This window comes from Dermacentor albipictus, chromosome 7 (assembly GCF_038994185.2).
Source record: "Dermacentor albipictus isolate Rhodes 1998 colony chromosome 7, USDA_Dalb.pri_finalv2, whole genome shotgun sequence".
Taxonomy (NCBI): Eukaryota; Metazoa; Arthropoda; class Arachnida; order Ixodida; family Ixodidae; genus Dermacentor; species Dermacentor albipictus.
In genome coordinates this window covers 102,799,044-102,823,739 of record NC_091827.1, presented here as the reverse complement: position 1 = coordinate 102,823,739, position 24,696 = coordinate 102,799,044, and the positions used below count along the sequence as shown (strand labels likewise).

At 48.0% G+C, this 24,696-nt stretch overlaps 1 protein-coding gene across 1 annotated transcript in view; it reads right to left on the bottom strand.

Moving 5' to 3' along the window:
• Positions 1-11,475: 11,475 nt before the first annotated feature.
• Positions 11,476-24,696, bottom strand: part of LOC135913999 (neprilysin-1-like) — a 38,835-nt gene continuing 25,614 nt past the window's right edge. The window contains exons 5-6 of the mRNA XM_065446700.2: positions 16,669-16,770; positions 11,476-13,555 (exon numbers count right to left, since the gene is read on the bottom strand). Of these exons, the coding sequence (XP_065302772.2) occupies positions 11,498-13,555; positions 16,669-16,770 (2,160 nt within the window). The 3' untranslated portion in view covers positions 11,476-11,497. The remainder of the gene's footprint in view (positions 13,556-16,668; positions 16,771-24,696) is intronic.

Sequence of the window (24,696 nt, the reverse complement as noted above, 5' to 3'; positions counted from 1 at the left end):
TGTATTCCTTCTAAGTCGGCTTACTTCGTTTTTCTTTAATTGGCTTTTTCTCAAACTGCACTTTGGGTTTATGCCCCGCTTCATTTGCTTTAGATTGGCTTAAGCTTGCTATATCTTGGTGGTGCAGGTATCCCTCCTTTTGATTTAGGTTGTTGTTTTTTTCACTTTGAGGGGCTCAAAAATATGCCTATGCACTTGGATTGGGGCGTCGCTTCGTACGCGTTCACCTCGTGCTGCTGACCGACGACAGCGATACCCTCGATCCTGACGTAGCGGGTCGCGTTCTCTCGGCTGCAGGTGCTGACTACCATGATATTTTGTTGGAAATTCGGACGCATTGTGTCCGAATCCCGCTTCGCCGGGTCGAAACCGACCACGTTCCACATATCCTCGGCCACAATTGTCAGGCCCACCTTGGTTATGTTCAAAGCTCCCTTCGGCCTGACGATGACCTTCGCGTCTTCTTTGAGCAGCGGAGGCATCCTTCCACCCCGCATAATCTTTGCTTCAGCGCTGCCACGGTCTTGACTACCCTTGGCGGCCACGTTGTCATTAGCGCCGGTGGGAATGGCACCAACTCGCTCTACGGGCGCTGATTTGGCTCCGGAGCGCCTGGCAGCAACTGTTTGCCATCCGATATCATTGGAAAACTCCTCAGAACGGGCGAGGGAACGGTCGAGGGAACGGTGTCGCACAGAATGGTTGGCGCAAGCGTTGATGTCATCAGGTCGCTGCGGAGGTGTGGAAAAAGAGATGTGCGGTAGCGGAGTGGACGCGAAAGCATCGCTTACGGCTATCACATAGTCATAATCACATAGTCACATAGCTCAACCCGCTACATGTGCTTAACTTGCTGACAGAGGCAGATGAAGACGTTGCATTTATGCAACCGTCACTCCTCACTTGAAATTTTAATGACCCAAACCTTCGTGAGCATATCGGTCACCACCATGCGACAACATAAGTGAGAACTAATGTCGAATTTCAATGGTAGATCCAGATCAAGTTTTTCTGCTCTGCATGAAGCAATCCTATTCCAATGGCAGAATGAGAGCGCGTAAGTTGTGTGTTCCAATGGCAGATTGGGACCAGCCACCGATTCCGGATCCCTCTGCGGAGCAAAAATAATTGCTCCGCCAAATCGGCAGATTTGACCGAATGTCTGCGTGACGTATTTCCTTTACCCGCCTCTGCTTTCTGCCAAGGTCGTCTGTTTCCGGTTGCGGACAACTATGGACGACATGGAACACAAGGACGCTGCGTCGCGCCGTGCGTTTTTGTTCCTGCTGCTGGACAGACACTATAAGTTCCAACTCAAGGGATGGTTCTTCTGAAAGAGAAGCAAAACTAACTCACGGAATGTTGAGATGATCCAGATGGTGGTAGTGATGGTGATGACGCCTACCCGATTCACCTCTAGTCTAGCGCCCTCTCACTTAATTTCCCTGTTCTAAGCGCCCACGCGGGAGCACACGCTTTCCATTCGCAGATTTGGCGCGAGCACTCTCAGTATGAGCGACGCGCTCCGTTCATGATCCAGCCGAGCGCTCGCGATCTGCCATTGCAATTCAACATAAGCTTTAGAATAGTGCCACCACCTCAGCTGTTTGTCATGATGCTATTGCTTGCAAGTTTCTTGTTTGGAACCTTGTGCGGAAGCGGTTGGCGGCGGATGGTTGAGGCACGGTTGGTGACCTGCTCGCAGCATTCTTGTCCCTGCCTTGCGCTGGCATTGTAGATGCCGCCAAGGAGCGTTCGCTGCGTAAATTCGTCTTGAAACTTGAAAAAACCGCACTCTCCACCAAAATGTTAGGGCGAGAAAAGACGCTTGACAATATATTTAAAGATATATATAACGGGCAGAAGACAGGCATACAAGATGGAGCCCGTGCGCACGACTATCGGCGATCGTCGTCTTCGGCAGTCCGCTCATCATCGTTCGCTACTGCAGCCCAAACACATATCCACACCCAAAGTACATTAACAAAATCACAGGGGGCAAGGAAAGCGACCTGTTTGGGCTCTGTTCACAAAGTGGGGTACACACACACGTAATGTGGGAATGCACCTCGCTCCCGATTTCTCATCCCCCAGACCGCTTCGAGACCGACTGGACCGCCTGGCTCAGGGCCGGGGACGTCGACCGACAGCTTGTACTGATGGACTGGGCGGGGAAGGCCAAGCAGGCCTAGGGCCTTACTTGAGCCTGATCCCTCAGCCCCTTTCCCTTCTCCTTCCCCCTTTCAATAAAATTTATCACCACCACCTACAGCACCTCGTAGCAATATTTATTAGGCTTTCTATTTCATTGATTCACAGCTTTCATAACATTTACTGTACTAATAAAGGTTTTATTGAATTATTCTTTTACAAGCTTTTCTAACCTTTTTAACTTTTTTCGGTGACATTAGAAATTACAACGTGAGAAAGACTGAAGAAGCCGTTAAAAATCGACGCAGCCTGAAATCAGTGAGAAATAAACGAGAAATCCGCCGAGTACAATAAAGGCACATTCACACCGAAAGCGGAGCGTCTAAGTGGACAAGCGGATTTTCAAAGCGGCGAGGCGGCGAGCGCCCGCGCCTGTTCAGACCGGCCGCGTTGTCTGGCTATCCACGCCGCCAGGAAGGCGGGGCATCTCACAATTTCTTTAGCGATTTCAGGGATGTGCCGCCATCTCGCGGCACTTTGGGCTTGTGCGCGCACTTCCGATATTTCTTCATTCGTAGGTCGGCGCGCTCCCGTCCGCTATCTACTTCTGCAAAACCATGAGCTCAGACGAAGACGACGAGATCGCTGGCATTTTTCTCGCCACTTGTCTCGTCGATTTTCAAGATTTGTTACAGCGCAACATAAGACAAGGACAAAAGAAGGTATAAAGCGACGACACGGCTGCGTGTCGTCGTTTTATACCTTCTTTTGTCCTTGCCTTGTGTTGCGCTGTAACAAACCTTACTATAAATCCCAACCAACTGGCCCAACTTGCCGTTTTGACGCTTTTGAATAACAGAAGCGAAAAGCCCAGAGAAAGACATTCGTTTACATTCCTTCACCAGCGCTTCCGCAGTGTCGGGTTCTGATTTGCTGCGGCCGAAGCGGTCAACTTATCCGCGCGGAAAAAAATCGGCCCGGGCGCGATCCGGCCAAGCGGCCGCGTATTTCCCGCAGAGCAGAAAATCCGCGGCCGCTTGGCAGGATCCGCTTGCCCGCTTGTCCGCTTCGCCTTCGGTGCGAACGTGCCTTAAGCGTATTTATATGGCTTTCATAGATTACGAAAAAAGCATTTGATTAAGTAGAGGTACCAGCAGTCATATAGGCAATGCGTAATCAAGGAGTGCACACCGCTTACGTAAATACTGTGGAAAATTCTACAGAGATTCCACAGCCACCTTAATTCTACATAAGAAAAGTGGGAAGACACCTACAAAGATAGGGGTCAGACAAGGATACAGAATCTATCCAATGCTATTCACTGCGTGCTTAGAACTATTAAAGCTATTAAACTGGGAAGGCTTAGGAGTAAACATTGATGGCGAATACCACAACAATATTCGGGTTGCCGATGACGTTGTTCTATTCAGCAAACAATGCAGACGATTTACAACAAATGATTGAGGACCTTAACAGGGAGAGTGTAAGAGTGGGGCTGAAGATTAATATGCAGAAGATAATGATAAATAACCTGGCAAAGAAACAAGATTTCAAGATCGCAAGTCAACCTCTAGAGTATGTGGAGGAGTACTTTACCTAGGTCAACTAATCACAGGAAACCCTGACCATGAGTAGAAAATTCACAGAACCATAAAAATGGGTTGGATCGCGCACGGCAGACATCGTGAGCTCCTGACTATGCCTATACCGTTATAATTGAAAAGGAAAGTATACAATCAGTGCACTTTACCGGTGCTGACTTACGGCGCGGAGACTTGGAGGCTGACAAAGAAGCTTGAGAATAAGTTAAGGACCGCGCAAAGAGCGATGCAACGAAGAATTATAGGCATAACTTTAAGACACAGAAAGAGAGCGGTTTGGATCAGAGAGCAAACGGGTATACACGATATTCTAATAGACATTAAGAGACATAAATGGCGCTGGGCAGGTTATTTAATGCGCAGACTAGATAAGCGTTGGGCCATTATGGGGCAAAATGGGTGCGAAGAGAAAGGAAGCGCAGTAGAGGACGGCAGAAGACTAGATGGTGCGAAGAAATTAGGAAATTTGCGTGTGCTAGTTAGAATCGGTTGGCGCAGGACAGGGGTAATTGGAGATCGCAGGGAGAGGTCTTCGTCCTTCGACCAATCTCTTACGGAAGTGCAGTTTGCCGAAGCCTTCTGTAAGAGAGTAAGCCGTGCCTATATTTCAACATGTCCAACATTGGATCGACCCGTGCCACCTCCTAAAGATGCTTGTCTTGACCTTCCTTTCACGATGCGGGAATCTGAAGTTGCACTTGCTGCTTCGAGATGATCTTCTGCACCTGGACCTCACGGTATTTCATATACTGTTCTGTGCCACCTTGGTGTCATCATCATCATCATCAGCCTGGTTACGCCCACTGCAGGGCAAAGGCCTCTCCCATACTTCTCCAACAAGCCCGGTCATGTACTAATTGTGGCCATACCGTCCCTGCAAACTTCTTAATCTCATCCGCCCACCTAACTTTCTGCCGCCCCCTGCTACGCTTTCCTTCCCTTGGAATCCAGTCCGTAACCCTTAATGACCATCGGTTATCTTCCCTCCTCATTACATGTCCTGCCCATGCCCATTTCTTTTTCTTGATTTCAACTAAGATGTCATTAACTGGCGTTTGTTCCATCACCCAATCTGCTCTTTTCTTATTCCTTAACGTTACACCTATCATTCTTCTTTCCATAGCTCTTTGCGGCGTCCTCAATTTGAGTAGAACCCTTTTCGTAAGCCTCCAGGTTTCTGCCCCGTAGGTGAGTACTGGTAAGACGCAGCTATTATACACTTTTCTCTTGAGGGATAATGGCAACCTGCTGTTATGATCTGAGAATGCCTGCCAACCGCACCCCAGCCCATTCTTATCCTTCTGATTATTTCCGCTTCATGATCCGGATCCGCCGTCACTACCTGCCCTAAGTAGATGTATTCCCTTACCACTTCCAGTGCCTCGCTACCTATTGTAAATTGCTGTTCGCTTCCGAGACTGTTAAACATTACTTTAGTTTTCTACAGATTAATTTTTAGACCCACTCTTCTGCTTTGCCTCTCCTGGTCAGTGAGCATGCATTGCAATTGGTCTCCTGAGTTACTAAGCAAGGCAATATCATCAGCGAATCGCAAGTTACTAAGGTATTCTCCATTACCTTTTATCCCCAATTCTTCCTAATCCAGGTCTCTGAATAACTCCTGTAAACAGGCTGTGAATAGCATTGGAGAGATCGTATCTCCCTGCCTGAAGCCTTTCTTTATTGGGATTTTGTTGCTTTCTTTATGGAGGACTACGGTGGCTGTGGAGCCGCTATAGATATATTTCAGTATTTTTACGTACGGCTCGTCAACACCATGATTCCGCAATGCCTCCATGACTGCTGAGGTTTCGACAGAATCAAACGCTTTCTCGTAATCAATGAAAGCTATACATAAGGGTTGGTTATATTCCGCACATTTCTCTATCACCTGATTGATAGTGTGAATATGGTCTATGGTTGAGTAGCCTTTACGGAATCCTGCCTGGTCCTTTGCTTGACAGAAGTCTAAGGTGTTTCTGATTCCATTTGCGATTACCTTAGTAAATAGTTTGTAGGCAACGGACGGTAAGCTGATCGGTCTATAATTTTTCAAGTCTTTGGCGTCCCCTTTCTTATGGATTAGGTTTATGTTAGCGTTCTTGAAAGATTCCGGTACGCTCGAGGTCATGAGGCATTTCGTATACAGGGTGGCCAGTTTCTCTAGAACAATCTGCCCACCATACTTCATTAAATCTGCTGTAATCTGATCCTCCCCAGCTGCCTTCCCCCTTTGCATATCTCCCAAGGCTTTCTTTACTTCTTCCGGCGTTACCTGTGGGATTTCGAATTGGTGTGGAAGGTCGTAAAGTCTTGCTGTCGTACTGTAACGCCACGTGGTCATCCTGTACAGTCCCGAAGCAGTGAAAAACCAGCCATTTGGTGGCCCTCCTAAAGCCAGGAAAATTGTCTTACGAAATGTCATCTTCCCGGCAAGTAGGTTTAGCTAGCTGTGTCGGTAAGGTGATGGAAAGGATGGTGCTCACTAGATTAGAATGGCTCATCGAAAATAATGAGCTTTATCCTGAAATGATGGCCGAATTTAGGCGCGGATGGTCTATAATAGATTGATCTCGTGTCCACGATCTCGTGTCACTGATTTCGTGTCCACGATCGAACACGAAAAAAGTCGACACCTACTTGTAGGAGCAGTTTTCTTAGACATAAAAGGAGCCTATGACAATGTACTGCACGAAGCCATTCTTGATGCCCTCTGTAATTTGGGCATCGGCGGCCGTCTCTATATGTGGATTAAAAATAACCTAGATGGTCGCACAGTCTTCGTGTCCACGAACGATGGCGAAACGAGAAGACACGTTGTGGTCCGTGGAGTGTCTGAAGGAGTGCTCAGCCCAACTCTTTTCAATTTTTCCCTTTTTGGCCTTGTCGAAATAATTCCTGATACAGTACGCATCATTACCTACGCAGACGACAAATGCATATGGGCTTCTGCAGTCAGGTGACCGCAAATTCATGCAAGATTGCTGCGAGCTGTTTCTTTACCGTCTCAGTACTTACAGTGCCAAGGACTGCAACTGGCCCCAGATAAGTGCGCTGTGATAGCGCTCACATGGAAGCTTATGTGTTGGCATCCAATTATGGTCAATGGCAATGTCGTCCCATATGTGACCCACCACAGATATCTCGGCATTGTCATTGACCACGGTGTTTCATGGTCGAAGCATGCGGCAATGTTAAAGAAAAAATTAACTGGGCTTGCTCAAGTTTTTCGCTTTCTGGCCGGCATGAAGGGGGGTCCATATGAGAATTCGCTACTCCGGCTGTACCAGGCTCTCTACGTCGGCTATATTCGGTATAGCCTGCCATTTTTATCAAATATGAGCCGCTGATGTTTGCGTACGCTGGAAAGTACCCAGGCACAGATGCTGAAAACATGTATCGGTATTCCACGTGGCATCTCAACCTATGGAACAATTGAGGAGGCTCGCGTCACGCCTTTACCTGTCTATCTACGATGCGAACCTCTTCGAGTATTCCTCAGAGCGCTGTGCCGTCATAGACGCCACCCCTTATCGACACTTCCCGACATACGGCCGCAGTCCACTTTTTCAAGTGCTACTAAACGCCAAGAATCTGTCATACCATCATAATTTGCCCCAGCTGACCTTCCGCGTATGTCCCCATGGGTAATGTCCAAAATACGGGTACGTCTATCTATTGCCAGAATTTCTAAAAAATCGCGAATACCTACCGTCGGCCTCAGACATTTAACACTTGAATATATGTCGAAAGAATATGACTCCTCGGTGAATGTGTATACAAACGGATCAGTCTCGTCGTATGCGTCTGGTGCGTCTTTCGTTGTGCCTGCGCATCAATTCATTCGACGGTTTCGTCTGTGTAAGAAGACGACTGCAACATCTACGGAACAAGTGGCGATCAGAGAGGCCATTCAATATATTTCGCGACAGCCTCCTCAAGTATAGACAGTTTTCAGTGACGCAAAATCGGCTCTGCAACTACTTATAGTGGTGTTGAAAGAAAGCACTTACAGAATGTTGGCGATTCAAACTGCCGATCTCTACACTTTAGCGCAAGAAAACGGCCACCACATCACATTTCAGTGGATTCCCAGTCACCGTGGTATACACGGCAACAAACTGGCCGATGCCGAAGCGAAGAAAGCACTCGAAGAACCAGAGTTACTGCTTGCAATTGCTTCTTCAAGAGCGGACGCCAACTGCCTCCTCTCCAGTGTCATCCGAAAATCGACAGAAAAGCACTGGCACAATCCGGATAATAGCCACAGACGACTCCAGAGATTGGACCCTACCTTGAAATTTAGGCTACCACCGAAAAAAAATTCAACGCAGCTGTGCCAGTCTTCTGCACAGACTAAGACTGGGGTAGCGTTCACGCGCGGATACGTGCACCTCATGCGACGCACTGACTCTCCAGACTGAGTTGTGCATTGTTAATTAGACTATAGGTCATGTGCTTTGTGACTGCCCTAAGTACGTGGAAGAACGTCAAAAGTTGAACAATGACCTTACGCGTCTCGAGAACCCACCGTTGTCGGAAGACGTTATTTTGGGCCCTTGGCCAGACGCTCAATCGAGTTTCAAGGCCATTCAGGCGTTACTGAACTTTTTAAAAAATACCGCACTGGACTGTAGGCTTTGAGCATGCCAAATTGCTTGCCATATGTTTTACATCCCCTTTCTCTGGTCATCGTCAACCATCATGTGCCTCTTTCTTCAATCTTTCTTTCCCTCTTCCCCCAACGCGGAGTAGCTGGCTAGAGGAATACACCTCAGGCCGACCTCTCTGCGTTTCGTATCATTAAACTTCTCTCTCTCTTTCTGTTCCTTCTTGACTAATTTTACTTTTTCTTCATATTGAAGTAAATCCTAGACCTCACTAACCTATGATCACTGCATTTTACCCTACCTTACACTTCTACATCCTGCACCATGTTGGTATAGGCAGAAAGTATAAAATCTATTTCACTTCTTGCTTCTCCATTGGGGCTTTCCAGGTCCACATTTTTTGCTACGCTTCCTGAAGAAGGTGTTCATTATTCCCAGCTTATTCCTTTCCGCGAATTCTACCAACATCTCTAGTGTTTCTAGAATCGACGCCATTGTTACCATTTGCTTGTTCACCAGCCTGCTTTTTCCCCGCTTTTGCGTTGAAATCGACCATTACTACAGTATATCTTATCAACATCTTCATAAAACTGATTTACTCCGTCATCGTTACGATTGCAGGTTGGAGCGTAGGCTTTATTCTATATCTCCTATTTAGCTTTATTACGACTACTGCTACCCTTTCATTGATGCAGTAGAATTCGTCAATGTTTCCCTTTATACTTATGGATTAGAGGTTCTACCCCGTATTCGTTCTTATCTGGGAGTCCTCTATAGCAAAGAGTGGCCTGTACAAGGCTCTGTACTGTACTGCACTGTACAAGGCTCCCCAATTCTTCAAACCTCACTAAGACCAATGATGTCCCAGACAGTGCCTGGTAGTTCCTCAGACTCCAGCTAAGCTTGCTTCACTCGGGAGGGTTCGTGTATTATGCGTTGCCAGGTTTGACGTCCAGTGGCGGCCTGTCCGGTTCCAGAGGTTCTTAGCACCCTCTACTGCGTTGCAGGTCTGACCACTCTCTTGGTCAGGTGCTCCGTAATAGCTGTGGACTGAGGGACATAGTTTAACTGTAGTAGTCATGATGGAGGCAGTGGCCCAATACTGTACCGGGAAGGCCAATTCCTGTTCTGGTGAGGGAGTGTCATGTTGAAGCTTTGTGGGGATTTCTAATTTGGTTGCACCTGGCTAGTAAAGAACCACTGGATCTCTGCACTTTTGCCGGTGTCAGGCGCCACTCCAAGCCCGGAGATGTGGTGTACTGGAGGAGGATTCGCGCTCACGATCTTCAGATTAGAAGTCCGATGTTCTGCTTCTGCTCCACGCCCCCACCTCAGTCACATAGCTACAAATGGAACATTTCTAATAGGACACTTAGAAAAGCAAGGATTTGAACTTCTGGCCATAGCAATCAAGCAACCGAGATAACTCAGTCAGATAAACCCGCAGGCGGTGAGGCTAGGTTATGGCGGAAAAGACCAGCCCACGGGAGCCTACATGTCTAAAAACTCACTTGAATTATCCGCGACGAGTCAGACATAGTGTATACACTTCGCGCAAAGTGCAATGAATGGTTGCCTGAAAGAGGCATGCGCCACATCTAGGGCCGAGCCTGTCAAATGATCAATTAAAGACGCAACATGTACACTTCGCGCATGTGGACAACAACAGTGGACAACCAAAGCGATTACAAGAACGAGTTAAACTGGGACAGATCTGTCGATCGGCAGCAACGACTAAGCTGTGATTAATTTATGCTATGAAGAAGTAGAAAGTTATCGGAGGGCTCCTCACCGCGATAGGTAGGTGGATATTATTAATCATTCCATTGTCTGTGGCCGCGTCGAGAGGCGCGAGTGAAATGTAACCGTAATGTTTGCCGGGAAAAACCGGCAGTGAACGCTCTGCTCGAAGGCGAGCTTTCTGGCATAACGCGATCTCTTGCGTGGGCCGATCTTTTATTGTTTCGAACTTTTGATATTTCAGTCTGCGAAGATTTAACATACAAGGAATGCGCAATCGGTGTTTTGTTTCTTTAAAATTGTTTGTTTATAGGCTGTAATTCTCGAAATTCCGAGGAATAACTTTTTAAAGAATTCAAGACAAGGTATGAGCAGCATTAGTGATAGAACTTTACTGTCGTATTCGGAAAACGCAACTTCAGGAGTGACGCCTAGCGTGAATGTCTCATGCCGATGGCGCTCATTGCGTTTCCTCCGGCCCGTTCACGATTTAAGTAAGCACGGGCTTCAGCTTAAGTTGCGTTCTCCAATACGGGAGCTAATGGCGCCTGGAATATTTTTCGCTCGCGCGATGCCAGCGCCGGCTGTGACGCTGACAACGTATTTTCTACGACACTAAAATACCACAGAGTTTCGTACAATAATTACTAGAGGGAACTGTGGCGCTAGTGTCTACGGGAGCTGCAATGAGAACGATTGCACCAGCATGGGAATTGTGGGAATCACGTGGATTTGCCTAAACGTCGTCCTTTTTGCTTGAAACGGCTTTGCGACTTTGTAAACTCGTCATTCTCAATAATGTACTGCGTAATAAATTACTAACAACATCATTAAAGATGTCTGACAGCAGGATTCGAACACAGGAACTCTAACACAGAAGCCTTAAATTGAAACTATTAAGCCACGGATGTGTGTATCGACAAGGGAATAAAACGCCCCTATGAATTTGTCGCGGGCATGCCAGTGTCTTGAGACGTTTGGCTCGTTTCGATTTGACCACCTGGACAAGCTCAATCCTTGCCATTAATGGCAATTGTGCGTGTTCGCAGCGTCTTCTGCACTTCCAAGAGTATAAATTGCGCTGAAATTTACGACAATAAAATAGCGTAATATACAAAGCCACAAGAACGTCTGAATCCACATGCACGAAGATCAGACAAATCCATGTACTTCCCGTCATTGCCATTGTGGTACAATGAGTGCAGGGCCAGAGTTCCCTTTAGTAATTATTGTACGAAACTCTATGTAAAATACCACGGCACCACTCAATTTTAAGGCGCGCAGCTTCCGCGACGCTCCGACGCCATTCATATTAAACTTACATCGCTGTGCCGCTGTTCACCGACGTGGGCAGCGTTCGAACATTAAAAACGTTACAACTGCCCAAATTGTTTACTAGTAAAAAAAAGTGCATTTGTCTGGCGGGTTCATGGGAGCGTTTGCGGGACAGTGGAACACTTTTGCGAAACTGGGCGAGTTCTTGGCCGGAACGTTGCACTCATCGCGCATGGTTTGCGGCCGCTTTGCGCACACTGCGTAACACTGCGCCAGGAAAAAGATCTGGAAGTCTGTGAACTCTTCCAGATGAAGCACCTTGAAGTCTTCCAGAGCTTGAAAGTCAGCCGCCACGGCCGCCGAGAAGCCCTCGTAGGCAATCTCCAGCCCGGGCATGACGGGCAGCGCGCGCATTGGGCGCCACCGCGAGCTGTCCGAGCCGGAGTGCACGTTGCAGTTAGCCTTGATCTCGTGCGTTGCTGCCGCCTCTGCTCCGAGCCACAGTCGGTGCTTGCCCAAGTCGTCTACCTTTACGCCGACATCGTCGAATGTCCTGGCCATCTGTCGAGCCGCGAAGGAGCCTAGGCCACCGTATTTCATCGCCAGCGTCGCCTCCTTGTAGTACATCGGCGGGCTCAAGTTCACTAACGCGAGCATCATCAAGTCTGGCAGGTAGAGGTAACGCTCGCGACCGAACCGGGGAAACATGCGAACGCTGTACACGTCCGCGAAGTATTTGTGGTTGCGTAGCGCCCGGTAGATCTCGGACGTCTTGACTAGATTTGTCATGAATGTCTTGCCGCGCATTTCGGGAAAGATGGAGTACAGCCTATCGCGTTTCTTAGCGTCGAAGAAGTTGTCCCCTGGCAGTATGGTGCGGGTCATCTTGTCCAGCTTCGAGAAGATCATCTGCTTGCTATCGTGGTCCATCCAGCTGAGCCTGTTTACTAGGCGCTTCGTATGACCGTTGATTCGATGCAGAAAACTGGCGATGTGAAGTCGGTTCTCCGTCGTGCCAAAGCGCTTGGTTAGCGTCGTCGCCCAGCCGAGCAGCCCTAGACGAGATTCGACGTATTCCATGCAGCCGCGCTCCTGCATTTGTGTAGGGTTCTCGTAGATGCCGCCGAATCTTAGTGAAGGATCCCCAAGAACAGCCCAGAGGTGCGTCTGAATGAACATCCACGAGAGCCCGATGATCAGCTTGTCGTGGTCCATGCCCTTCAGCAGCTTGTCGATGCTCTCCAATATTTTGCAATCCTCGACAATCGCGGTGTCCCCGCCGGTCCATACGAACTCCCTGTCATGCTTCGTCAGAAGAGCGAGCCACGAGCCCACCCGAACAGACGGCGTCTTGTAGTCCAGTGCGGTGACTTCGAACCATTCTTGCCGAGGAGTGTCGTATAGGAACTCGAGCTTCGCGTTGAGAAAGGCCGTCTCGATGTCGAGGAGGTCAGCTGCTCCCACGCCAGATCGCGCACTGTTGGTGTTGAGGACTTGGTAGTAAGCAGTCACGTTATGCTCGTACGTTTCGATCGTCCTGACACTGCGCGACTTCTCCTCCCACACGGCATCCAGGCGACCGCGGGAGACGAGCAGCGCGGTAGAATTCCTTACGGTAACAGTGCCGAGGTCGAACAGGAAGTTCATTTCCCAGTTAAGCGCCAGGTTCACCATGATGTCGAGCGGGTGCGTTGCGCCGCTGGGCTTATACTCGGGCCAGGGCAGGCCCAAGGAGCGCCGGAGATCCGCGAATTCTTTCAGGTTATCCTGCGCCCACTTACCGGCCATGGTGCAACTCTCGAAGAACTGCGTCGCCTTGCTGCGATACGTCACGTCGGCTTTAGCTTCCGCGATCGCCAGATCCAAGGCGGCAGCCACCATGCGCGACTCGGTCGTTTGTCGTCGCTTGGGGTCGCTCCATCCGCCGCACACGAACGCGTGGAAGTCTTGGCACGGGTCGACCGACCAGTTGACGGCCGCGCGTAGCTCTCGGCCAAAGGCAGCGCAGTCGTCGCTCGTGCACGTGTCCACGCGCTTTCGGGGCTTTTCCAGGGTGATCATGTAGATGACAGCCGCGATCGCGGCTATCAAGAGGACCAGCGCTGGGACGACCACCAGCATGATCACCTTGCCGCGGTGCATGGTCTTTTCTTGAGCTTTCTCATTCGCTTCGACGTGCTGCGAGAGAGGTTGACATATTTAAACCATGGCTCTAAGAATGTGAAATGTCAGACGCCAAGCTCCACAGTAATTTAAGAGACCCTTTGGCTTGGCATTAGCGCGTGGTGGGACAAAGTCATCAAACAACGTCACATCCATAGGCCGGCACGAAAAACAACAATGAGCGTTGCATTTGAACGTCCTTAATGTTACGCACTTTTTTCAGCGAGAACAAGGGATTCAGGGTGGACTTTTGGCAAAATAAGCCTCCAAAGGCCGCATTGCAAGAGGAAAGCCCTGTGCGACGCTGCACAGTCGAGCTCCAGTGAAGCAGTTCGCTCAAATATAAAAGGCCTGAGCGCCAAGCGTGCGCTCCCCGTTCTTGACTCGAAACGCTTTTCCACCAAAGATGTATTTCCGGCTCTTGTAGAACTTCTTCGAAACTCTTCTAAAGCTTTCTCACAAGCTGTGTGCCCAACGCCAACATTCTACATATTATGCAGTGCGTTCCCCATGACACGTATATGCCCTTTTCTGCCAGCCAAGGTTTGACAGCAAGCGTACATGTATGTAGTTGGGGAAAAAGTGTTTTCATTCTTGCAGGTACCATCATTTTATTTACCCTTTTTAGTAAATCTTTCCCTAGTCCTACAGGGTACCTTGACCCATATAAAGGTACAAGAAGCATAACATCACATAGGGCCTTCTACAACCTTTTTCATGTCACAGCAGCAAAATATTCAAGCGGAAAACCAAGCAGGCAGGCTAGAACTTCTTAGTTTAGAAAGTCATGTAGGCTTCCTGGCAAATTATTCGCGGGTACTACAATGTACGGCAGTGGTTTGCTCAGACGAAGCTGCCACATTGTGCGTAGGAAAGGGTCTTTTGCAAGGTCTTTTACGTAAGGACAAAAAGCCGTTTATTATCTGGCGCAAAGAGAGGTTTGTCCGACTTGTTCTTGTACCCCTGGATCCCCACACGAACAATCCAAATACTCGGGGAAACTTGTGGATGTTAATCCTCGAGCATTGAAGATCCTGTAGCGCGTACCAAGTTTTACTGACCGGAAACAAGTTACCGACACTTTCTCTGGAAAATATGGACCATTGCATTCTCTTGTCCTACCGTGTGATTCGGTCCACTGTTCTTGCCAGTACGGTTCATTGTCCTTGTAGTATTGCAGGGCTGCCCCTAGATATTACACCAGTGTGTTAACGAAATTGATGTCACCGAAAATATCTGGCATCCCAAGCCAGTCACCATGCCAGAATCCCAGGCATTTTGCCCAGTTCACCGCACTTTCGCTTAACGAACAATGTTTTTTAACCTTTTCCAGAGCATGCACAATGCTGTCATACTCTGGACAAATGACATTGCTATCTTTCTACGCGCTATATCACGATCGCACGCATAATTCTCTAGTTCGAAAGGCAGCGAGCTTTTTGAAATACTCAGCGCGATCGACACGTGCCGCTTCCTCGCCTTCTTTCCTTGTGACAACTCGCGCTCTCAGGGCAGCGTTAGGCAACAGTATATCCGAGACCGAGGCACTTTACTCAGCACTTCCTTGGTAGCAGTTTGCGCTATTTCAGAAACTGCGGCGTTGTGCCAACTTCAAGTTCGCCCAAGTTTTTCATGTTTTAACGTTTGTTCGCCGGAGTACAACTGCCATCGTCGTTTTAACATACGCCACATGACATAGCCATAGGTACGTACCAGTCGTCGGTTTAACATACGCCACATGACATAGCCATAGGTACGTACCAGTGTGCGTCCCGTAGCTGCTTATGACGTCTCAAGCCGTATTTATCTCGCTTACGCTCCTCCGCTACCCACGCATAACCCAAGCAATCGCAATGCCGTAAGCTTACGCCGAACGGCTTGCACAGGTATGCCTTCGCTGCTGTACGACGGTCTTCGACCTTGCTGTCGCCGCGCTGCTGGCGTCACACACACGTGCGCCCGCGACCCACTACACGCAACTCAGTTTTCACAAACACAACACGTTGGTTCATCTAGTGACGCTGTGAGGAATGCCAAACAATGCTGAATGGTGTGGTACGTACAAAATGCTTCGCATATGGATTCCCACAGTGCGTGCAAATTTGTCCTGTTCCGGAATCCGAAACAGGACGAATTTTTCTTCAACTGTTAGGCTTTCTCTCTGATATACCTGTATGGGTCTCCTTTGTAACTTCGTGCTACGCTTCGGGGGGGGGGGGGGGGGGGGGGGCAATTTTTTCCTTTCATGTACTTTCCTCTGCCTTGCGGGCTTCCGCAGAACTTATTTGTCATGTCGTGCAAAGGAAGGTGGTCTGCTCCAGAGCACCTTCAGTTACAATTCACTCCATGGAGAAGCAAGACGTGTGTCGAGTGACCTCTTGAATTGCCCCTTGCAATGCAGTGAATGCGGTCTAAATCATGGATCCTGGACCTCAAACAGATACGACGTAATGCAAACGCATTGGTCTCGCGTTTACCGTTTAATTGCCATTGAATTTATTGGATTCCTTGTTGCCTTCTTGTATTTCCAATTACAATATACTTGGCTTTCAGCTTTAGCTTGACCTCTTCTTCCATATCCTGTCCAGGGAAAGAGAGAAAACGTTACTTAATAAAGTGGCTAGGTACTCAGAGGGCCCCAGTCCAGTGCCTTGCTGCTGGGTTCACAACATTAAAGTACGTATATTCGTGCAGTCTTACACTTTGTGTCATCGACGTTCGTGAGCCATTACATAAAATTAATTTTTGCTCTGTGCTTCTCTCTACGTTGAGAACAAGCGCAGCACCAGTGCGCTTTCGGCACCTGGGCGCGAAAGCGCCGATGGCGCGCTGATAATCTCTAAAGCAATGCGCGGGGAACTGCATCAGGTTCGCTAACGACTAGGTGCGCGTGTGGTCTGCGTGGGCTATTTAAAGACTGTTAACGAAATGAAACACAGATAATTATCAGTCCAGCATCTTTCCCAACACTGCTTCCCTATAGAATGCGCTACTGATTTGTAACTTATTTAGCCAAAGCCATATTGTGCTCGACTCTAAACAATGTGGAGCATGCGTTCGCTAGGGCCGCATCTAAATGACACGTGACCTTGAGGTCACCCGCCTCAATGAGCGCCACAAAAACGCACCTGTCCTTTCGTGCTGATGGTTCTTTTCCGCGCCACCTGCGATGATGTGCCACTGGAGGACCATTTTGCTATACTGAAGACGCCGCCTATGGGGTTCGAGACCTGCAAAGTAGGAATTAAATCAAATCGCAGCTTATTCATCGTGAAGAGATTGATGTTTAGAGGTACCACACAAGCCGAAACAGAACGGTATGACAACGTCTATGGCCCGTGTGGGATCTTTTTTTTTAAGCAGTAGAGATTGCGATCTATCGAAGTCCCACAAAAGGGGGCGGGTGAGACGACATCATATGCAAGCGCAACCCTACGAAAATAAAAAGAAACGGCGTTGACACATTCTAGGAAACAAAAAGATACCATTGAACGAGAAATGTGCAGGATGTGGGCGTGTGTTTAACCCTTTAGGCCCTGTTCTTTGTTTTTCTTTAGGCAGAGATGATTTTTTTCTTGATATATTTAGTGTGAAAGTGTCTTCAGAAGCACGGTACACAAATCAAAATTTTTATTTTACAATATTTAACAAGATTACGGATATGGTATCAAAAGGCGTCACCAGGGCTCAAGCGTTCTGAGTAAACACGTGATGTAGTCTGAAAAATGTACAACTTTCTTGTATAATATATTGTAGGGAGTGAAAAGTTAGATTTTATTTCTGTCAGACACAATGTTCGCTCTTGTAATGTTCAAGCAAGACAATGTAATTATAAAAATGAAAAGCTTATCACAGGTGATCAGACATCCTGACCCAGTCTCGGTTCACTCTGAGTTCTCGGTATTAGTAGGCCAAGCTACTGAAAGCAATTTTCAGTGTCTTTTACACCTAGCTAACAGGTTAGACATACCAGTCAAATGAGTCTCCTTTGTTTTTATTGATAAAATATCTGCATGCACCGGACTTCCTATGGTGTTTTATCACATTTTAACCTAGATAACAGTTCTTAACGGGTAAATACACAAAACTCAACAAAAATGCCCGGTATGCTTCAATAAAACGCTTCCGCATACATGGCAAAGAAAACAATTTGAATACTCCCAATCTCAATTTTACAACCACTGAGCCCTGATGGCGGCAAATTCGCACAGCGCCAAATGAGCTATTATAGGAGTCACGAAAATCATTTCGGTCATGTATTTTCCTGAGCTGCCATATAGCGTATTTTTATTGTACAATACTATTATCAGGCTAGATGCCCAAGTTGTTTGGCCCTGATGATAACCTTAAGTGAAAATAGGTGTAGTACTGCTAGTAGTGATTTTCTTAGTTTGAATTTTGTGCAGAACACTTATTGTATCGCACCACTTGACATACACTTCTGGCAATCACCCCAAGACTATGCTGGCTTCACGTAGAAAGTTTCACTTTTTGTATTCACCTTCCTTCCATGAATTGTGTGGAAATTCCATGAAATGTCCTCAGCTGCCAACACCAGCACGGAAGGGGTTAAGGGCTTTCTAGAGATGATGATTTTGTATTTGCATCCTATTTAGGTCAGGGTGGTGGCTAATGGTAAACTAGCCTACGCAGCCTAACTGCACCGTATCCTTTTGTAGCGTATGCCTCTGCCCATTTGCTTTATCTCGTGAGGTTGCCTTTGCCTGTGATGACCATGGCTTTATCGACTCACCCCTGCCTTTTTCCCACCATTACTCTTGTAGGGACGTGCGCGCAGCCTGGGTACAGGCGTTCGCCCCAGCATCTCGGTGACAACTAGCTTTATTTTCATTCTGCTGGCGCCTTCTCGTGTCGCTGTTTTCCTTTTCCCCTCAATGGCCGCGCTTGCAGCGCCACAGCTAACTCACGGTGAGAGCACAGAGTTTCATACAATAATTACTAGACAGCACTGTGGCGCTAGTGTCTACGGGAGCTGTAATGGGAGGGGTTGACCCACCATGGGAATTATGGGAAGTACATATTTTGCCTAAACTTCGTCCTTCTAGATTGAAACGGCTTCGCGACTTTGTGAGCTCGTCATTTTCAACAATGTACAGCGTAACATATAATTAAATAAACATTACATTGTCCGACGGCAGGATTCGAACACTAAACCTTAGCACAGAAGCCTGATATTGAAACCATTACACCACGAACGCATTCGCCGGAAAGGGATGTGAAACGCCCTTATGGATTTATTCCGGGCATGCGATCGCCTTGACATGCTTGGCACGTTTCGATTTGTCCACCTCGACAAGCTCAATCGTTGCAATTCGTAGCGAATGCGCGCATTCGCATCGTCTTGCGAACTTCAAAGAGTATAGATTGCTTTGAAATTTACAATAAAGGCATATAAAGCGTAATAAACAAAGCCACAAGGACGTCTGAATCCACAATCACGAATTTCACACAAATTCATGTATTTCCCATAATTCTCATTGTAGGTCAACGACTGCAGCGCCAAAGTTCCCTCCGGTATGTTATTGGAAACTCTTGAGTGAGAGCACAAACGAAATTGTTAGGAACTTGGTTTAGCGGAAACAAGTAATACACGTTTTGACAGGTTGAGAACGAAAAGTACACTGGCTTTATTCCACACTAAAAAAGGTTTGCCAAGTGGCAGTGGTGACGCCCCTGTCGGCCTGCCACCTAACGTCCCAAGAAAGGGCAGGGGCAATGACCCTCACGTGTAGGTCAGGCGAGGTAATCTAATTTCGTAGAAGCGGGGTGCAAATCACAGTGACTGACGATCGCTGCAAGCCCTCCCCCCCCCCCCCCCTTGCATGCCAGAGTTTTAGGTGTGAATGGCGGGAGGAATAAAGCAGTTATGTTCAAAATAGGCGGGTTGCACGGGGTCACACGGCACTCTCTCTTTCTTTGTCGCGTACTACAATCTTCAAGGTTTTCTCTGAACGCGAAGCCACACGAAAGGGGCCTTCATAGGAAGGAGTCAACGGAGATTTGACAGAGTCGCGCCGCAGAAACACGTGCGTGGTTGTTTCCATTGTCATAAAACTAAGCACAGCCTGTCCGTAGACGATTCCTGGGGGTGCAGGTGCTAGTCGAGCCAGGAATGTGGCCTCTCTAAGCACTGCGCCGCTGCCTTGCTGGGTGCGGAAAAACTGGCCTGCAACGCAGATTGCTGATCCATAGAGCATCCCGACTGCGCGTAGTCCGAGGTCATCCTAGGTGGTTGTTCGCAGCCCCACTAGTACTAGGGATAGCCTTTCCACTTAGTGCTGTCGGTCGAGCGTGGCGGCGAGTGACGCCTTCAGTTGTCGGTGGAGACGCTCGACCGTGCCGTTGGTCTGCGGGTGGTGGGCCGCGGTGTTATGCAGGCGCGTGCCGAGCAGTCTCGCCAGGGCAGAAAAAAGCTAGCTTTGGAATTGTCGGCCTCGGTCAGTAGTTATTCGCAAAGGGCAACTGTACCGCGATACCCACGTAGCAACAAATGCTGTCGCAACTGTTTCGGCCGTGATATCTCACAGTGACGTCACCTCAGACCACCTTGAGTACCGGTCGACAAACGTGAGAAGGAACCTGAAACCTTGGCAAGGTGGAAGAAGCCCCACCAAGTCTAAATGCACGTTATCGAAACGGCTCTCTGGTAGTCGAAACGGCTGCACCGCTGAACGCTTGTGCCGAGTCACTTTCACGGTTTGACAAGCTTGGCAGTTTCTTGCGCAGCTTCGAACTCCTTTGTTGATCCCTACTCATACGTCTATAAAGCCGCTCGAGTTCACGCTGCTCCTCTGGCGGCCATTTTTCCAAGAAATTATGCCTTCCAACCACACAGAATCAGCAAAAATCGACTGTCGCGGACAACAGCAGTCCCTTTCCACATAAGTATGAGGCTCGGAGCAAAAGCTATGGCGCTTGACATTAACCGGTGGCTTGACGAACCAACCGACTGAGCTACCGTTCCGGGCAACATTGAAGGGTCACGAGTCCAAATCACAGATTATGTTGCTTTTTTTCTTTTTTTTTCTTTTATGTTAATGTCTTTTCCTTCATTTTATTACTGTACGGAAACCCTCCTAAAAATTATTATATATCCTCAATTATGTGTGGCCACACATGTGCAGGTCATAAATACCAGGTTCTCTAGCCGAGTGCCATCCATGCGGTATAACCGAGCTCAGATTCGTCCACTTTTACTGATCAAATAGGGCACCACTGTAGGTTAAATGAGGCGTACAACTCCTGCGGGACCCGCCGTCGTTGCTCAGTGGTTATGGTGTTAGACTGCTGAGCACGAGGTCGCGGGAACGGACCCCGGCCACGGCGGCCGCATTTCGATGGGGGCGAAATGCGAAAACACCCGTGTACTTAGAATTAGGTGCACGTTAAAGAACCCCAGGTGGTCGAAATTTTCGGAGTCCTCCACTACGGCGTGCATAATCAGAAAGTGGTTTTGTCACGTAAAACCCCATAATTTAATTTTTAATATAACTCCTGCAGGGACGGTAGAGTATCCGTCTCCAGTGCAAGAGGACCGTGATTCAAATCCCGGTGCCACGCAATTCTCCACCGGAAAGCACAAAAAAAACAACCGTGTGTTGAGAAAATTGAACAAACAGGCCTGGCGTGCGGCCTGATCCCGGTGACCAGAACCGGTAACGCACTCTCTCATCAGAGCAGGATTGGCCACCCTGGTGCAGTACTTGGCCACAACCTCCTATATGAATACAACAATCAAACCCCGGCCCATACCCGCCGTGGTTGCTCAGTGGCTATGGTGTTAGGCTGCTGAGCACGAGGTCGCGGGATCGAATCCCGGCCACGGCGGCCGCATTTCGATGGGGGCGAAATGCGAAAACACCCGTGTACTTAGATTTAGGTGCACGTTAAAGAACCCCAGGTGGTCGAAATTTCCGGAGTCTTCCACTACGGCGTGCCTCATAATCAGAAAGGGGTTTTGGCACGTAAAACCCCATAATTTAATTTAATTTTTAAACCCCGGCCCTCAGTCCCCAGCAGCCGCGAAGCAACTGACTACGGCGGCGGTCAGATCTGTGACGTTGCAGAGGGTGCTAAGAATACCTGGCTCCGGACAGGCCGCCATTGGAATCTGAACCTGGCAACGTTCAACGTTAGAACGCTATCTAGTGAGGCGAGTCTAGCAGTGTTCTTGGAGGAATTAGAGGGTAGTAAATGGGATATAATAGGGCTCAGTGAGGTTAGGAGGACAAAAGAAGCATATACAGTGCTAAAAAGCGGGCATGTACTATGTTACCGGGGCTTAGCGGAGAGACGAGAACTAGGAGTCGGATTCCTGATTAATAAGGAAATAGCTGGTAACATACAGGAATTCTATAGCATTAACGAGAGGGTGGCAGGTCTTGTTCTGAAACTTAGTAAGAGGTACAAATTGAAGGTGGTACAAGTCTATGCCCCTACATGCAGTCATGATGACCAGGAAGTCGAAAGCTTTTATGAAGATGTAGAATCGGCGATGGGTAAAGTCAAAACAAAACACACTATACTGATGGGCGACTTCAATGCTAGGGTAGGCAAGAAGCAGGCTGGAGACAAGTCAGTGGGGGAATATGGCATAGGCTCTAGGAATAGCAAAGAAGAATTATTAGTAAAGTTTCCAGAACAGAATAATATGCGGATAATGAATACCTTTTTCCGCAAGCGGGTTAGCCGAAAGTGGACGTGGAGGAGCCCGAATGGTGAGACTAGAAATGAAATCGACTTCGTACTCTGCGCGAACCCTGGCATCATACAAGATGTGGACGTGCTCGGCAAGGTACAGTCGCCCAAATCTTTAACTGGTGTGCGGGAGCGGCGACTTTTCCGTGCGTCAGCGCCGTTTGACGGGGCGAGGCTGGAAACAGTCTGAGGCTAAGCGCATGCGGACAAAGCGCGCTCAGCTGGGCCCATCGTCTACTAGGCTGTTTCCAGCCTCGCCGCGTCATACGGCGCTGACGCCCGGAAAAGTCGCCGCTCCCGCACACCAGTTAAAGATTTGGGCGACTGTACGCTGCAGTGACCATAGGATGGTAAGAACTCGAATTAGCCTAGACTTGGGAAGGGAACGGAAGAAACTGGTACACAAGAAGCCAATCAATGAGTTAGCGGTAAGAGGAAAACTAGAGGAATTCCGGATCAAGCTACAGAACAGGTATTCGGCTTTGACTCAGGAAGAGGACCTTAGTGTTGAAGCAATGAACGACAATCTCATGGACATCATTAAGGAGTGCGCAATAGAAGTCGGTGGTAGCGCCGTTAGACAGGAAACGAGTAAGCTATCGCAAGAGACGAAAGGTCTGATCAAGAAACGCCAATGTATGAAAGCCTCTAACCCTACAGCTAGAACAGAACTGGCAGAACTTTCCAAGTTAATCAACAAGCGTAAGACAGCGGACATCAGGAACCATAATATGGATAGAATTGAACAGGCTCTCAGGAACGAAGGAAGCCTAAAAACAGTGAAGAAGAAACTAGGAATAGGCAAGAATCAGATGTGTGCGTTAAGAGACAAAGCCGGCAATATCGTTTCTAATATGGATGAGATAGTTCAAGTGCCTGAGGAGTTCTATAGAGATTTATACAGTACCATGCGGCACCCATTACGATAGTGGAAGAGAGAATAGCCTAGAGGAATTCGAAATCCCACAGGTAACGCCAGAAGAAGTAAAGAAAGCCTTAGGAGCTATGCAAAGGGGGAAGGTAGCTGGGGAGGATCAGGTAACAGCAGATTTGTTGAAGGATGGTGGTCAGATTGTTCTAGAGAAACTGGCCACCCTGTATACGCAATGCCTCATAACCACGAGCGTACCGGAATCTTGGAAGAGCGCTAACATAATCCTAATCCATAAGAAAGGGGACGCCAAAGACTTGAAAAATTATAGACCGATCAGCTTACTGTCCGTTGCCTACAAAGTATTTACTAAGGTAATCGCAAATAGAATCAGGAACACCTTAGACTTCTGTCAACCAAAGGACCAGGCAGGATTCCGTAAAGGCTACTCAACAATACACCATATTCACACTATCAATCAAGTGATAGAGAAATGTGCAGAATATAACCAACCCTTATATATAGCTTTCATTGATTACGAGAAAGCGTTTGATTCAGTCGAAACCTCAGCAGTCATGGAGGCATTACGGAGTCAGGGTGTAGATGAGCCATATGTAAAAATACTGGAAGATATCTATAGCGGCTCCACAGCCACGGTAGTCCTCCACAAGGAAAGCAACAAAATCCCTATAAAGAAAGGCGTCAGGCAGGGAGATACGATATCCCCAATGCTATTCATAGCATGTTTACAGGAGGTATTCAGAGGCCTGGAGTGGGAAGAATTGGACATAAAAGTTGATGGAGAATACCTCAGCAACTTGAGATTCGCTGATGATATTGCCTTGCTTAGTAACTCAGGAGACCAATTGCAATGCATGCTCACTGACCTGGAGAGGCAAAGCAGAAGGGTGGGTCTGAAAATTATTCTGCAGAAAACTAAAGTATTGTTTAACAGTCTCGGAAGAGAACAGCAGGTTACGATAGGTAGCGAAGCACTGGAAGTGGTAAGGGAATACATCTACTTAGGGCAGGTAGTGACCACGGATCCGGATCATGAGACTGAAATAGCCAGAAGATTAAGAATGGGTTGGGGTGCGTTTGGCAGGCATTCTCAAATCATGAACAGCAGGTTGCCACTATCCCTCAAAAGGAAAGTGTATAACAGCTGTGTGTTACCAGTACTCACATATGCGGCAGAAACCTGGAGGCTTACGAAAAGGGTTCTGCTAAAATTGAGGACGACGCAACGAGCTATGGAAAGAAGAATGATGGGTGTAAAGTTAAGGGATAAGAAAAGAGCAGATTGGGTGAGGCAACAAACGCGGGTAAACGACATCTTAGTTGAAATCAAGAAAAAGAAATGGGCATGGGCCGGACATGTAATGAGGAGGGAAGATAACCGATGGTCACTAAGGGTTACGAACTGGATTCCAAGGGAAGGGAAGCGTAGCAGGGGGCGGCAGAAAGTTAGGTGGGCGGATGATATTAAGACGTATGCAGGGACAACATGGCCACAATTAGTACATGACCGGGGTAGTCGGAGAAGTATGGGAGAGGCCTTTGCCCT